The following is a 12,701-nucleotide window of genomic DNA, read 5'->3' on the forward strand; positions in this document are numbered from 1 at the left end:
ATCATTTTTTGCGGAGTGATGGTATGTGGAGTATTTGTATGCGGAAAAACGTCACATATTCGTTTGGGTCGATGGGGCCAATGGCCTGATCTCTGTTTTCATATTTCAGTACAGATATTGTGCCTATGTTGTTCAAGTCATTTTTGTTTACAGGTTGAAATGTTAGGTTGTCTAGGAGACGACACCTGTGGTATAGATGAAATATTTACACTCATTAATAAAAAAAAATGAACGAATATATTGCCAAAACTAACTGTGAAACAGAAAGTGAATACCATAAGAATGCACTTTATTGATTGAAGAAACAATTTTGAAAACTATAAAAGAAATAATACATAATGACTTTGCACATTATATAGTAGTTTCCATTGTCTGAAAAAACTCAAGATCTCAATTAATTTGTTGTGGCTTCGCATCTCACTTTGAGGAGCCAATTTACAAAGGTAACTTGTATATCTTACAAAACACCTTTTGCGGTATATTTTGTAACAGTGTATAAGAATTATTGTAAAGTGGAAGGTTCATGATTTATCAGGTTGGGCCGCACTTCGCTTTAACAATACTTCTTCGTATCCCTTCTGTGTAAGAAGTCCCACTGTTATGTTCTTGCTTTCTTCAAATTTGGGCAAAACAACAGCAATATATCCCTCAGTAGATGGCTGTGAAACAAAAGAAAAGATTTAGTGAAATAAATTCAGCACAAAAAGTAGCTATTAGTCAACATTGTATTAGTCCCCAACTACATAACTCCTTTGTGTTTATGTGGTTCTTCATTTTTAATATTATACATTTTATTTAACAATTAGGCAGATAAGTACATAGCAAGACCCTACGGTATGGACTTCAAAAATCCATTATATGATCACAGAAGTGCCTATATGGCGTCCACAATATTAGCCCCACAGTTCTATAAATGCATCACATGGAATAGCAATTCACAGGAGAGGCCCACTGTCCTGAACAAGGAACAAACTGGCCGCAAGCAATGGCCAATATAATCTCGAGAGAATAGTGGTGTATCATCATAGACTTTAACTGGGAGTTAAAGCAGATAAATAAGACTGCTACGGTTCCCACAAGTTTCTCGAACTTGCGGGCCTAGAAAGTAAGGCAAATAAGTCCCAGACCAGTATTAGCAAAGAGACATATCCTTGAGCCAGTCCTGGAAAAGAGCCCCCCCCCCACCCACCAGACAATGACTACTCTACGTTTACCTAGCAGAAGCGCAGTGGTAGTAAATGTGCGATATTCGTTTGGTATTTATTTATTTATTTATTTATATTCTTATAGCGCGCCTGAATCAGCCCCGAAGGGGTATCTCCGCGCGTAGCTTCTGAATGGGTCGAAAGAACTTATTGAGGGGAAGACAGTGAGGTAGGCAGAAAAAAATTAATCTTGGGTGAATAGGTATAGGTATATTCTTAACATATCAAAGAAGAGCATTATAAGGGGTGAGCTGGAAATTATGATCCATCAAGTTGAGTACTGCCTCCATAACCTGTGCCTAGTATGCATCAACTGTCGGACACGTCCATGCCAGGTGGAGGAAGCCCCCCTCCCAGCACCAGTGTTTGCATCTAGTGTCATCTGTGTGGTTGTATTTATCTAGGATTACAGGTGTAAGATACACTCTATGCAAATATTTATAATGTATTGATCAATACCTTCCATTTGGAGAGATCGCTATGGTTTGTTGACAGCAATACTGCCACAGCTCATCTGTGATTTCGAGTCCCAGACCCCTTGACCATCGTAGCCGTGCTTTAGGAACACCCACCTCTATACCCTCCATGACAGCATTGTGCATTCTTGTAATAAGTTTCTGTGGGTGAGGGTTGAATAGTGTGGAAAAGTGTGGCACAATGGTTAGAGCGGCAGACCCTGATGTAGAGGTCTAGCCCGGGACCGGGGTTCAATTCCCACCTCGGCGGGTCTTGGGCTCAATTTCCGCGGACCTGATAATTCTCGCTTTGGTGCTATTCTAATCATGGGTCCCACTCGGCAACTCTGGGCAATAGCTTGCTTAATCTCCACAACGGCCCCAACAACGCTAGGATGCCTGGCTCCACCTTGGGGGTACCCAGGAGTGGGCACTTCACAGGGAAAAGCCATGAAGGGTTCCAAAGCGGTATGCGTACAAGCGCCTGCGATACCCCTTCGGGGGTCGATTCGGTGCGCTATACAAATACTACTACATTTACATTCACAATAATAGGTTTGTCAGCACTGGCCATTCTGGGGGCTCCGCAGGGATTGTGTCAAAGAGACGGCAGGATTCATGCGAAAGCTTGCTTTATTTGATAAAGTCTATCAAAGTGGTAGCAGAGTCACCTAAAAATTCTTAATATGTTTAAAACCTATGCTTCTGGAATAGATCGCCCATAGCGTTAATGCGCTTCCTACCGAGGGAGGTCAGCAGATTGGGGGAGTGGTCCAACCGAGCAAACCGAGATGTCCTATGGGTATACGGGGAAAGTCCACGCCCATGCTGTGCTCCGCACGGTGTGTATTTCACGTAAATAAACACCCTCCCCAAGCACTCAAATCACAATTATGTAAGTGTCCATATATTTATTAGTTCTTCTTCCAATACGGAAATATTCTTCAATTGCTACAGTTCATATAATCCATTTATCCATAGTTTGTATTATTCATCCATCATAACACAATTCCAAAACAGCAGCAGCCAACAGGTGTTTCGTCGTGCTGTAGTCAAGCACTAGACTTCTTCAGGGTTGGCACATAGTACATATGGCCATTAAATCCGGCATCATGGTTTCTTTCCACACAAAAGATAGTTCCTTCTCATAAATAATTCTCGTCTTCTCCTCCTCCTCAAATAAACAAAATAGTATTCTTCTATAGTTATTCAGAATCCAATTCCCTGCCAATACGTCCAAATGTGTCAATACATATCAGTATTTTAAAGTCGTTTTATGGCAATTAGGAATGTTTCATTAGTCCCGTACTATTGCAGTCTGAGTTCTGATCTCGGCAGGTCGATCGGAGTTCTACTCTTACTTGTGAGATACACAAGTATGTGTTCCCATCATACCGCAGTCACTGTTTTATTCACGGCGAGTCAACTGGCGTATTTCACGTGATGGGCTGGTAAATTGGGTTTAGGGAGCTGCTTGTATCTGAAGTGGGTGTCCCTGTCCCTATTCGAGGCTGATGTGTGGGGCATGTCTGCTGTTATGAATCCATTTATATACGAACTGCACCTGTGCCACCAGGTTATACACTTTAAAATGGGGTTCTGCAACCCGTGTCTTAATCTGTGAAAACTGAGCTGTGATTGTTTGCCAGCCCATGCCATCCTAAGCAGGAGCGTAACTGGGTAAAAACTATAAAATGCCTTATTTATTGGGATTGGAATGTTTTGGGACAGGTAGAGAAGTCTTGGCAACACCACCTTATCCAGTATTTGGGTGTCTTTCATAGATTCACATGCCTGAATCATTCCCCGTCGCCGAGACGGGAGCCTCCGGTACATGAAAAAGTAATGTCCTAAGGACATACATAGAGAATATAGGCCGAAGGGCCTCCCCTTATGGGGCCTTTCCACGTCCTTATGTAAAAGGACCGAACTCTCATCGTTAGCCAATCAGCTCCGACCTCCTTCTAGAACCTTCCCGGGAGGAGCCTCCGTCCCTCAGATTTTTCTACCGCACGTTGTGCTAGGGAGTCTCCAACCTGAGCTCTTCAGGTTTCCAAAATTCGAAGTCTCAAACTTCGCCGAAATTCACTTGTACGAAAAGGATTTCATCCTAGCATCGACTACATGTCGGAATCTAATAAGAAAACTTCGTCCATGGCGGACTCACAGAAGAAAGCCCTCCTAAGGGCCTGCTCCTCCTGCGGCAAGCAGCGGATTCAAGCGGAGGACAAGCACGACCTGTGCATATATTGCCTGTACCCTGACCACGTCACTGACAAGTGTAGGGTGTGTAGAGCCTTCCCAAAGAAGACGGTTAAGGAAAGGGAAACTCGCCTTCGCGAATGGCTCGACAGGCTTAAGGTCCGAGACACTCTGGAATCTTCCGAGGGTAGTGTCTCCGCGACCTCCAAAGTCTCCAAGAAGAGACCCAGGGTGCAGTCCCCTGGAGAGACAGACACTCCTCCTAAGAAGGCGCACAGGAAGCCTTCGGAGGCACGCTCCACCACCTCCTCCGTGTCTGTTCAGGATGGCCAGAGGTTCAAGAAGCCCGCTCCATCTACTAAGCGGACCACCTCAGTCACGACCACTGTGTCGACTACTACGGCCTCATCGCCCTCCGCGGCGACCACGACGACCACCACTGCGTCCTCGGGCGCACCGGTCTCCTCGACCATTCCTCTGAAACCCTCGAAGGCCGCCTCTTCCTCACCTAAGAGGTCTAAATCTTCAGGTACGCCTTCGCCGAAAACACCTCATACCGAAGACTCGTCACCCAAGACATCGAAGTCAAGTTCGTCTCCTAAACAGTCGAAGTCAAGTTCAAAAACCACACCTTCGACAAAGGCATCTCAAGTCCACGACCCTACCATCAGTAAGGCGGCGAAACCCTTATCCCCGCAAAAATTGGTACCATTAACCCTGACGGAGGTGCCCAAATCACCAACGCACATGGCGGGAGCGCCATCTTCACGCATGTCGTCGGAAGAGACCCCGGCGCCATCTTGGAAGGAATCGAGATTAGTCGAAGTCTCTATTCACTCGAGTCCTACACCCTCGGTTCGCCCAACAGTGGAATTGGCACCCGAGGAAGAACAAGACACACTACAAAGTGAAGAGTCGGACGAAGAACATGAGGTTCACGAAGAACACCAGGACGTCCAAGAGATCCGGGACGGAGTGACGTATCAAGGCAGCTCCCTGACCGTAGACACGGTGAAAACCCCGATGATCTGTTTGCCACTGTCGCTGGTCAACGACTTGAAATCCCTGGTGCAGGACTATAAACGAAGGTTCCCGGACGCAGACAGCGGTGCCCAGGAACCGGTCACCCAACCGCAACCGTCGGCCTCGCACCCTTCCGCTCCCCCGGCCCGTCCTCGGAGCCAACTCCGACCGCAAACACAGGCGGAGGACTCATCGGAAAGCGAGGAGGATGACACGGACTTAGAGGAAGGCGAGGTGCAAGACGTCGCCTCGGACCACAGAGACGACGATGCCGATGCTGCGTCATCACACCATTCGTCTGCCCCGGCATCCCCGAGACCGCGCCACTCTGAAGCGGCGGACGTGGGAGGTTTCCACAAACTGGTGGACAGGGCTGCAAGGCGGTTTCACATGGCGGTGGAATCCGCGGAAACGGAATGCTTCCTCCATGATTTCAAGGAGCACACACAGAAATCGACCAAGTCTATTCCTCTGATAGACTTTCTATGGGAACAGGGCAAGAAGCTGATGCTCACGCCTGCCTCGGTGCCGGCGGTGGTTCCGCGCCTGGACAAAAAATATAAGGCCCCGAACTCCGCACCTGCCTGCCTGACCGGCCACCCCAAACCGGACTCGGTTGTCACTCAGGCGGCCCAAAAACAATCCCGAAACCCCTCCTCGCCGCTGTCCGCGCCCCCGGACAAGGAAGGAAGGAAGCTGGACACCATAGGCAAGAGGTTCTCCACCACATCCGCCATGTCCATCAAGGTGGCAAACTCCATCGCCCTCCTGGGCCGCTACAACCGCCAGCTGTGGGAAGACATAGCTCCCTACCTGCAAGGCCTGCCGGCCACGGTCCAGGACGAGGTGAAAGCTCTTCTGGCGGAAGGACAAAACTCCGCGGCTGAAATTATCGACTGCGCCATCGACGCAGCCATGACGGGATTCCGCCAGTTGGCCGGGGCCGCCGTGCTCCGCCGCCAGGGCTGGCTGAAGGCGACGTCTTTTCGGCAGGAGGTCCAATCTAAAGTGCTGGATATGCCGTTCGATGGGCAATTCCTCTTTGGGGAGAAGATAGACGAGGCACTCCAGGCCATCAAAAAAGACACCGACACGGCGAGGGCTCTGGGCTCCCTCCAGTCCCGGAACCAATCCTTTCGGGGGGGCCGTTCCAGAGGTCAGTACTCCTACAGAGGTTCCTACCAGAATCGGTCGTCCTATTCCTATGGCAACAGGAACCAACCCCAGCAGAAACAACAGTCCCGACAGTCATCCTATGGGAGATCGTCCTTCAGAGGCAAATCCGCCAAGAAGGGCGCTGGCGGCCGCCAGTGACCACTTACTCCAGCCAGTCCCACCACCGTCTCAATCCTTTCGAATTGGGGGAAAACTGACCCACTTCCTCCACAATTGGCGAAAAATCACTACGGATCGGTGGGTACTACAAATAATTCAATTTGGACATTCCCTCGAACTGGTCAACACCCCTCCCAACACCCCTCCGCTGAAGCGTGCTCACAGACACCTGCACCTCCTTCTCCAGGAAGTCTCTGCCATGTTGGTCAAAGGAGCCATCGAAAAGGTCCCAGACTCCCAGAAAGGGAAGGGTTTTTATTCCCACTTCTTCCTGGTCCAACAGAAAGGGGACAAGTGGAGGCCGATCTTAGACCTCCGGGCGCTCAACGCCTTCCTACGGAGTCAATCCTTCCGGATGGTCACAATCCAGGAGATCCTAGGAGCACTGGAAAGAGGCGACTCGATGGTCTCCCTGGACTTACAGGATGCCTACTACCATGTCCCCATCCTCGTCAGGCACAGGAAATACCTAAGGTTCGAAATAGCGGGCAGACATTACCAGTTCAAGGTCTTGCCGTTTGGCCTCAAATCTGCCCCACGTATCTTCACAAAGTGCTTGGCGCCCGTGGCTGCCTTCCTGCGACAAAGGGGTCACCAGGTGTTCCCCTACCTGGACGACTGGCTGGTGAAGGCTCCTTCCCCGGAGGACGCGCTGGCTTCCTTCAACGCCTGCAGCGCTCTTTTCCAACAGCTGGGTCTGACGATCAACCTCAAAAAATCATGCACTACTCCGTCAACGAGGATCACCTTCCTGGGGGCAACCCTGGACACGGAGCGTGCGAAGGCTTTCCCCTCAGAGGACAGGATCTGCAAAGTGCTGTCTCTGGCCGCGGCGGTGGCCAAGAAGCCTCGCATCAAGGTCCGGACGTTCACCTCCTTGCTAGGGATGATGTCCTCATGCATTCTCCTGGTACCACACTGCAGGCTCCGCATGCGCCCCCTACAGGAAGCGTTGGCGAGACAATGGAAACAGTGTTCAGGCTCATTCGACGACATTCTCACAATCACGCCGGCCATCATAAAGGCCCTGCTGTGGTGGAGAAACAGGACTCACCTGACGGCCGGATTGCCGTTCCTCCTGCCGCCGGCACCACTGGTCATCACGACCGATGCCTCACTGGAAGGCTGGGGCGCAGTACTGTTAGACCTTCGAGTCAGTGGCAAATGGGACGCCCAGGAGACACAACTACACATCAACCTCCTGGAGCTGAGGGCAGTGTACCTGGCTCTACAGGCCTTCCTACCACGCATCGGCTCTTCCCCTGTGCTCGTCAAAACAGACAACACCACGACGATGCACTACCTGAACAAACAAGGGGGAACGCGATCTCTCTCTCTCTCACGAGAATCGCAAAAAATCTGGAACTGGTTGGTGGCGCACGGCCTCTCCCTCAAGGCGGAGTACGTTCCAGGGAAGGAGAACACTATCGCGGACGCCCTCAGCAGGCAGACCTCTCTCTCCCACGAATGGGAGCTCAACGGCGACACGGTGGCCCGCGTCTTCTCACAATGGGGCACCCCGAGGATCGATCTCTTCGCGACGGCAGAGAACACCAAATGCCGAAGCTACGCAAGCTGGCATCCCCAACGGGGGTCGCTGGGAAATGCTTTTTCCATCGGCTGGTCCAGCGTGTTTGCGTACGCTTTTCCGCCGTTCCCGATGATACCGAGGCTCCTCCGGAAGATGAGGACGGAACCGTGCACGCTGATACTGATTGCTCCGTACTGGCCGAGACAACATTGGTTCTCGGATCTTCTTCGCCTATCCATCAGGCCCCCGATTCACCTGCGACAACTCCCGAACCTCTTGACAATGTCCGGAGGCCAGGTACACCACCCGAACCTCCGTTCGCTCAACTTATCGGCTTGGCTCCTGAGCACCGTGAGTTCGGGGAGCTAGACATACCGCAGGACTGCAGGGCGGTACTGGCCAAAGCGAGAGCGAGCAGCACGACCAAGACCTACTCGCTGAAGTGGAAGAGGTTCTGCGTGTGGTGTTCGGAACAAGACTTACACCCGCTCCGGGTCACCCCAGTACAGCTGCTACCGTACCTACTGCACCTGGCTCAATCGGGACTGGCTCACGCCTCCATTAAAGTTCATCTGGCTGCGATTTCTAGGTTCACCAGGACCCCATCGGGACCCTCCCTCTGGTCCAGTCGACTGGTAAAGCAATTTCTAAAAGGACTTTACAGATCCTTTCCGAGGCCTCGGAAAGTTCCTCCAACCTGGCAGTTGAACTTGGTGCTAAACCAATTAATGAAACACCCCTTCGAGCCCATACACCGGGCATCGCTCAAGCATCTCTCCTGGAAAACGGCTCTCCTGCTAGCCCTGACGTCGGCCAGAAGGGTCAGCGAACTTCAGGCGCTGTCCATTCAGGAACCGTATCTCCAATTCAGGCACGACCGAGTGGTACTCAGGCCCAACCCTAAATTCATTCCTAAAGTGCCGTCAGACTTTCATCTGAACGAACCAATTGTCCTCAAGTCGTTCTTTCCGGACCCTTCCACGGCAGCGGAAAGGGCGCTGCATTCCCTGGACATTAAAAGGTGTCTCAAATTCTACTTGGACAGGACCAAAGACGTCAGGAAGTCTTCTCAACTCTTTGTAGCCTACAGCAACCCGCGCATGGGGTTGCCCTTGACAAAACAGAGCATCTCACGCTGGATTTCTTCAGCAATTGCTTTCTGCCATGATCAGGCCGGACGGCCTTTGACAGACCGAGTGGCTGCCCACTCGACCAGAGCGATGTCAACGTCAGCGGCGCTCTTCGCTGGAGTGACGATCCTGGACATCTGCCGAGCGGCGACATGGAAGTCCCCGCATACCTTTTCCAGGCACTACTGCCTGGACATCGAACTGCAGAAGGACGCTGCAGTGGGACAAGCGGTGCTGCGCCATCTCTTCCAATAAGGTGAGCCTTACCTCGTCCCGCCATCCAGGTATGCACATTCTTAATGGTTTTCTCTGCTATATGCATGAATATATATTACCATGTTTTCTCTCAGGTTGCCTGTACTTTCTAAAGGCCTACTGTATGTGAGAATGTGCCTTACCACTATGCATGTATAACTGCTGGCTACTCTGATTCAGGCATGTGAATCTATGAAAGACACCCAAATACTGGATAAGAAATGCGTTACTTACCTGTAACAGCAGTTATCCAGTATTGGTGTCTTTCATAGATTCACATGCAACCCTCCCGCCTCCCCGGTAAGGACTCACGTACCTCTAGGTCTACATTGCGACACCCTAGCTGGGTGCGTACGAAAATCTGAGGGACGGAGGCTCCTCCCGGGAAGGTTCTAGAAGGAGGTCGGAGCTGATTGGCTAACGATGAGAGTTCGGTCCTTTTACATAAGGACGTGGAAAGGCCCCATAAGGGGAGGCCCTTCGGCCTATATTCTCTATGTATGTCCTTAGGACATTACTTTTTCATGTACCGGAGGCTCCCGTCTCGGCGACGGGGAATGATTCAGGCATGTGAATCTATGAAAGACACCAATACTGGATAACTGCTGTTACAGGTAAGTAACGCATTTCATCTTCATCAGGGTTATCCTGCCCACCATTAACAGCGTAGGCTGATCCAGTGATCAACCTGTGTTTGTAAAATCTCTAAGTAGTTTCCATAATTCTGCTGGAGGATAGTTGAGATATCAGTGTAATACAGTGTGCTTAGGTAGCGGACAGCCATTATAAACAATGGGGTGTTCCCAAATGGTCCCTGGACCGGAGTATTGGTTATTTTAAAGAAACAATGGTCCTGGACCAATTATTCAAGGAAGAGTTAGATTAACAGAATTATCAATTTATTTGAGCTTACATTAATCTGCTCACAAAAGTCTGTACATTGTGAACATAATTAAAACAAACAGATGTACAGAAAAACCACTAAGTATTATTACAATATATTTATTTAGTCATTTAAAGGATCAATCATTAGAGGGTCAAGAAGGTAGGAGAATGTTCTTGGGAACGTGTAAGAAAGAATGCTCAAGTATATATAGGAATCAAGAGAGCTCAAAGTGTGTAGAAAAGTAATGAGCATATATTTACAAGACTGTGCAAAACGGATATCCAATAAACAGTTAAATGCAACCATATTATTATCCACATTTTTTGCGTATTTTGTCACGCATTTCAGAGTCACCAATTATAGAAACCACATATTCTCACATATGTGGGAACCCTATTTATTTTGAGCATCACTCGCGTCTACTCGGAATACATTCAACATGCTAGTCGCAATGTTTTGCGGCAATTAGTATGTCATTTATTTCATAGGTTTTAAACCTACGTGCATCTAGAGCATTCCCCGTGAATGAGATTACTAGTAGCAACATGGCTGCCGCACTCGCTTCAGAGCAGAGTCCTTCGTTTAGTTTTTAGTATTAATACCGAAAGTAGACAGAAGATTCTCACCATGAGAATCAAGTTGAACACGGAGGAACGCCGCAAAGTTGTTACAACAGATAAAAGTAAGTGCCATCATAGCGTTCGATCGTTTAGCTGTAGGAGGTAAATAACGGTGAGCTTACATGCATATTTATTTTCCGTTACAGTCTATTTGACCCGATATCAACAGACGAGTTTTAAGAGTACTCGTAAGTAAATAGGTCTTAACATCGGGCACAATCATTCTGTTGCACAACAACTTTTCCACAAATTCAAGCACATTAATGGTTGAACATGCAATACCCACAATACGCAAAACACGGGGTCACACCATAAAGGTGCTACCATGGTCTCAGGCAAACACAGTTTTTGTTAACACCAAGTGCAAGTCATAATGAATACGTGTGTACAACAATGTACAATGTGTGTATAATGTTAAAAAAGGTGTGTAATAATTCTGTTCACAAAACAGCTCCCTGATGAAGAGCAATTACTGTTCGAAATGCATTGGAGCATGGGACATTATATTAACATCCTCTCAGAAGGATACACTAGGAGTGCATACAGGGGGATGCAACCAATGATATTGGAAGCACAATTTTTAGCTTGATGTTAGCAGGTGCCACCTGCATTCTGGATGTGTACAATAGCTTATCAAATGTGTTCATGATGTTGGAAGGATCATACACCATTCTCACATCTGTAGTATGAACACACAGTATAGGATGCGCTGCCCAGCCACGTCTTATGCAAAAAGAACAATGTCATAAATTCACCCCAGTACAGCGATCTGGGCCTAAATCCATCGTTTTGTGCTCCCCGTGCCATTCCAGTTTGAACCCAGCCATATGCAAATAAGTCTTGGCCCTGCGCCCCATGGGAACAGTCCAGCCCGAACTGCCAGGCCAGGTCTTCCCTAGACTAGAAACAAGCATCCTAGGACTGGTTTCGGGGTTTCATCCCTCATCAGCTAGGATAGCTTGACTCCAGTGGCATAGAGAGTACGGGACCCACGTCTGGGCATACCAGTCCCACTTGAGTGGCAAATGCAAAAAGAACAATTGTTGGACAGGATGCTTTTCCGTTCCAGGGAAGACCTGGCTTGGCAGTTCGGTCTGGACTGTTCCCATGGGGCACAGGGTCAAGACTGATTTGCATATGGCTGGGTTAGAACTGGAGTGGCGAAGTGGGCTAAAGAATGATGATGGATCCAACCCAGATCTGTTACTGGGAGTGAGTATCTGAAAATTTTCAGTGCTCCATCGATTATGCCCTTGTGTTTGCTTTGTTCGCCCAGCTAGACTTGAGCAGCGCTGCAAGTGTATGCCCCGGCTTATCCCTTCCCCGTATTTTGGGGCTTGCTTAGAAAGGTTAGCTCTCTGTCTGCCTCCACCTGAAACTCAAGCAGTGTGGTGTGCATCGGATCAAGGACGGTTCTGTCTCGAGTAGAGTCATAGGTGTTTTCTAGGCTGCGCAGTCCAATCACCAGCACATCGAGTCTAGTCTTAAGCAATTCGAGGATACAGTCTCCCTTTGCTATACATTCCCCCAAGGATAACAGCCTTTAGTGCCTCCCATAGGTTGGTAACTGAAGTGACAATCACTATTTGGCTCAATATAGTTCTTAATGGCTTGTATGATTTCCTCCCTGAATACTACATCCAACAGATTCTTGGGTTGGAGGCGCCACAGGGGCGCTTGATGCCATTTATTAGGCATTAGGAGGTGTAGCACTACCAGGTAGTAGTCAGATAGGTTCCTCTGGAGAAATATAGTCTCTTCTATCCAACCCAGCACGTCCTTTGAACCCACCCAAAAGTCAATGCGGAATGAGTAGTCATGCACAGAGGAGTGGAAGGTGTAGTCGTGTGCCGCCGGGTGTTTCCATTTCTAGAGATTGACCAGATCAAAATTTAACAGAGCGCCAAGGAAGGCATCCCTAGACCTGGTGAACTGCCCCACATTGAGGTCAGAGCAGTCTAGCCCCACATTAATGATATAAAGGCCCCCCCACCCCACATAATTGTACGCGGGTCAACCACCATGCATTGCTTTAATACCAAAAGAAGTCCATCCTATC

The 12,701-nt window shown here is 49.0% G+C and overlaps 1 protein-coding gene across 2 annotated transcripts in view; it reads right to left on the bottom strand.

Annotated features, from left to right (window-relative positions):
• Nucleotides 1-274: 274 nt before the first annotated feature.
• Nucleotides 275-12,701, bottom strand: part of ABITRAM (actin binding transcription modulator) — a 756,845-nt gene continuing 744,418 nt past the window's right edge. For both annotated transcript variants that reach the window (XM_086965344.1, XM_086965343.1), the window contains exon 6: nucleotides 275-659. In XM_086965344.1, the coding sequence (XP_086821470.1) occupies nucleotides 522-659 (138 nt within the window). In that variant the 3' untranslated portion in view covers nucleotides 275-521. The remainder of the gene's footprint in view (nucleotides 660-12,701) is intronic.

The sequence above is a fragment of the Lissotriton vulgaris genome, chromosome 4_1 (assembly GCF_964263255.1).
Source record: "Lissotriton vulgaris chromosome 4_1, aLisVul1.2, whole genome shotgun sequence".
NCBI classification, from domain to species: Eukaryota; Metazoa; Chordata; class Amphibia; order Caudata; family Salamandridae; genus Lissotriton; species Lissotriton vulgaris.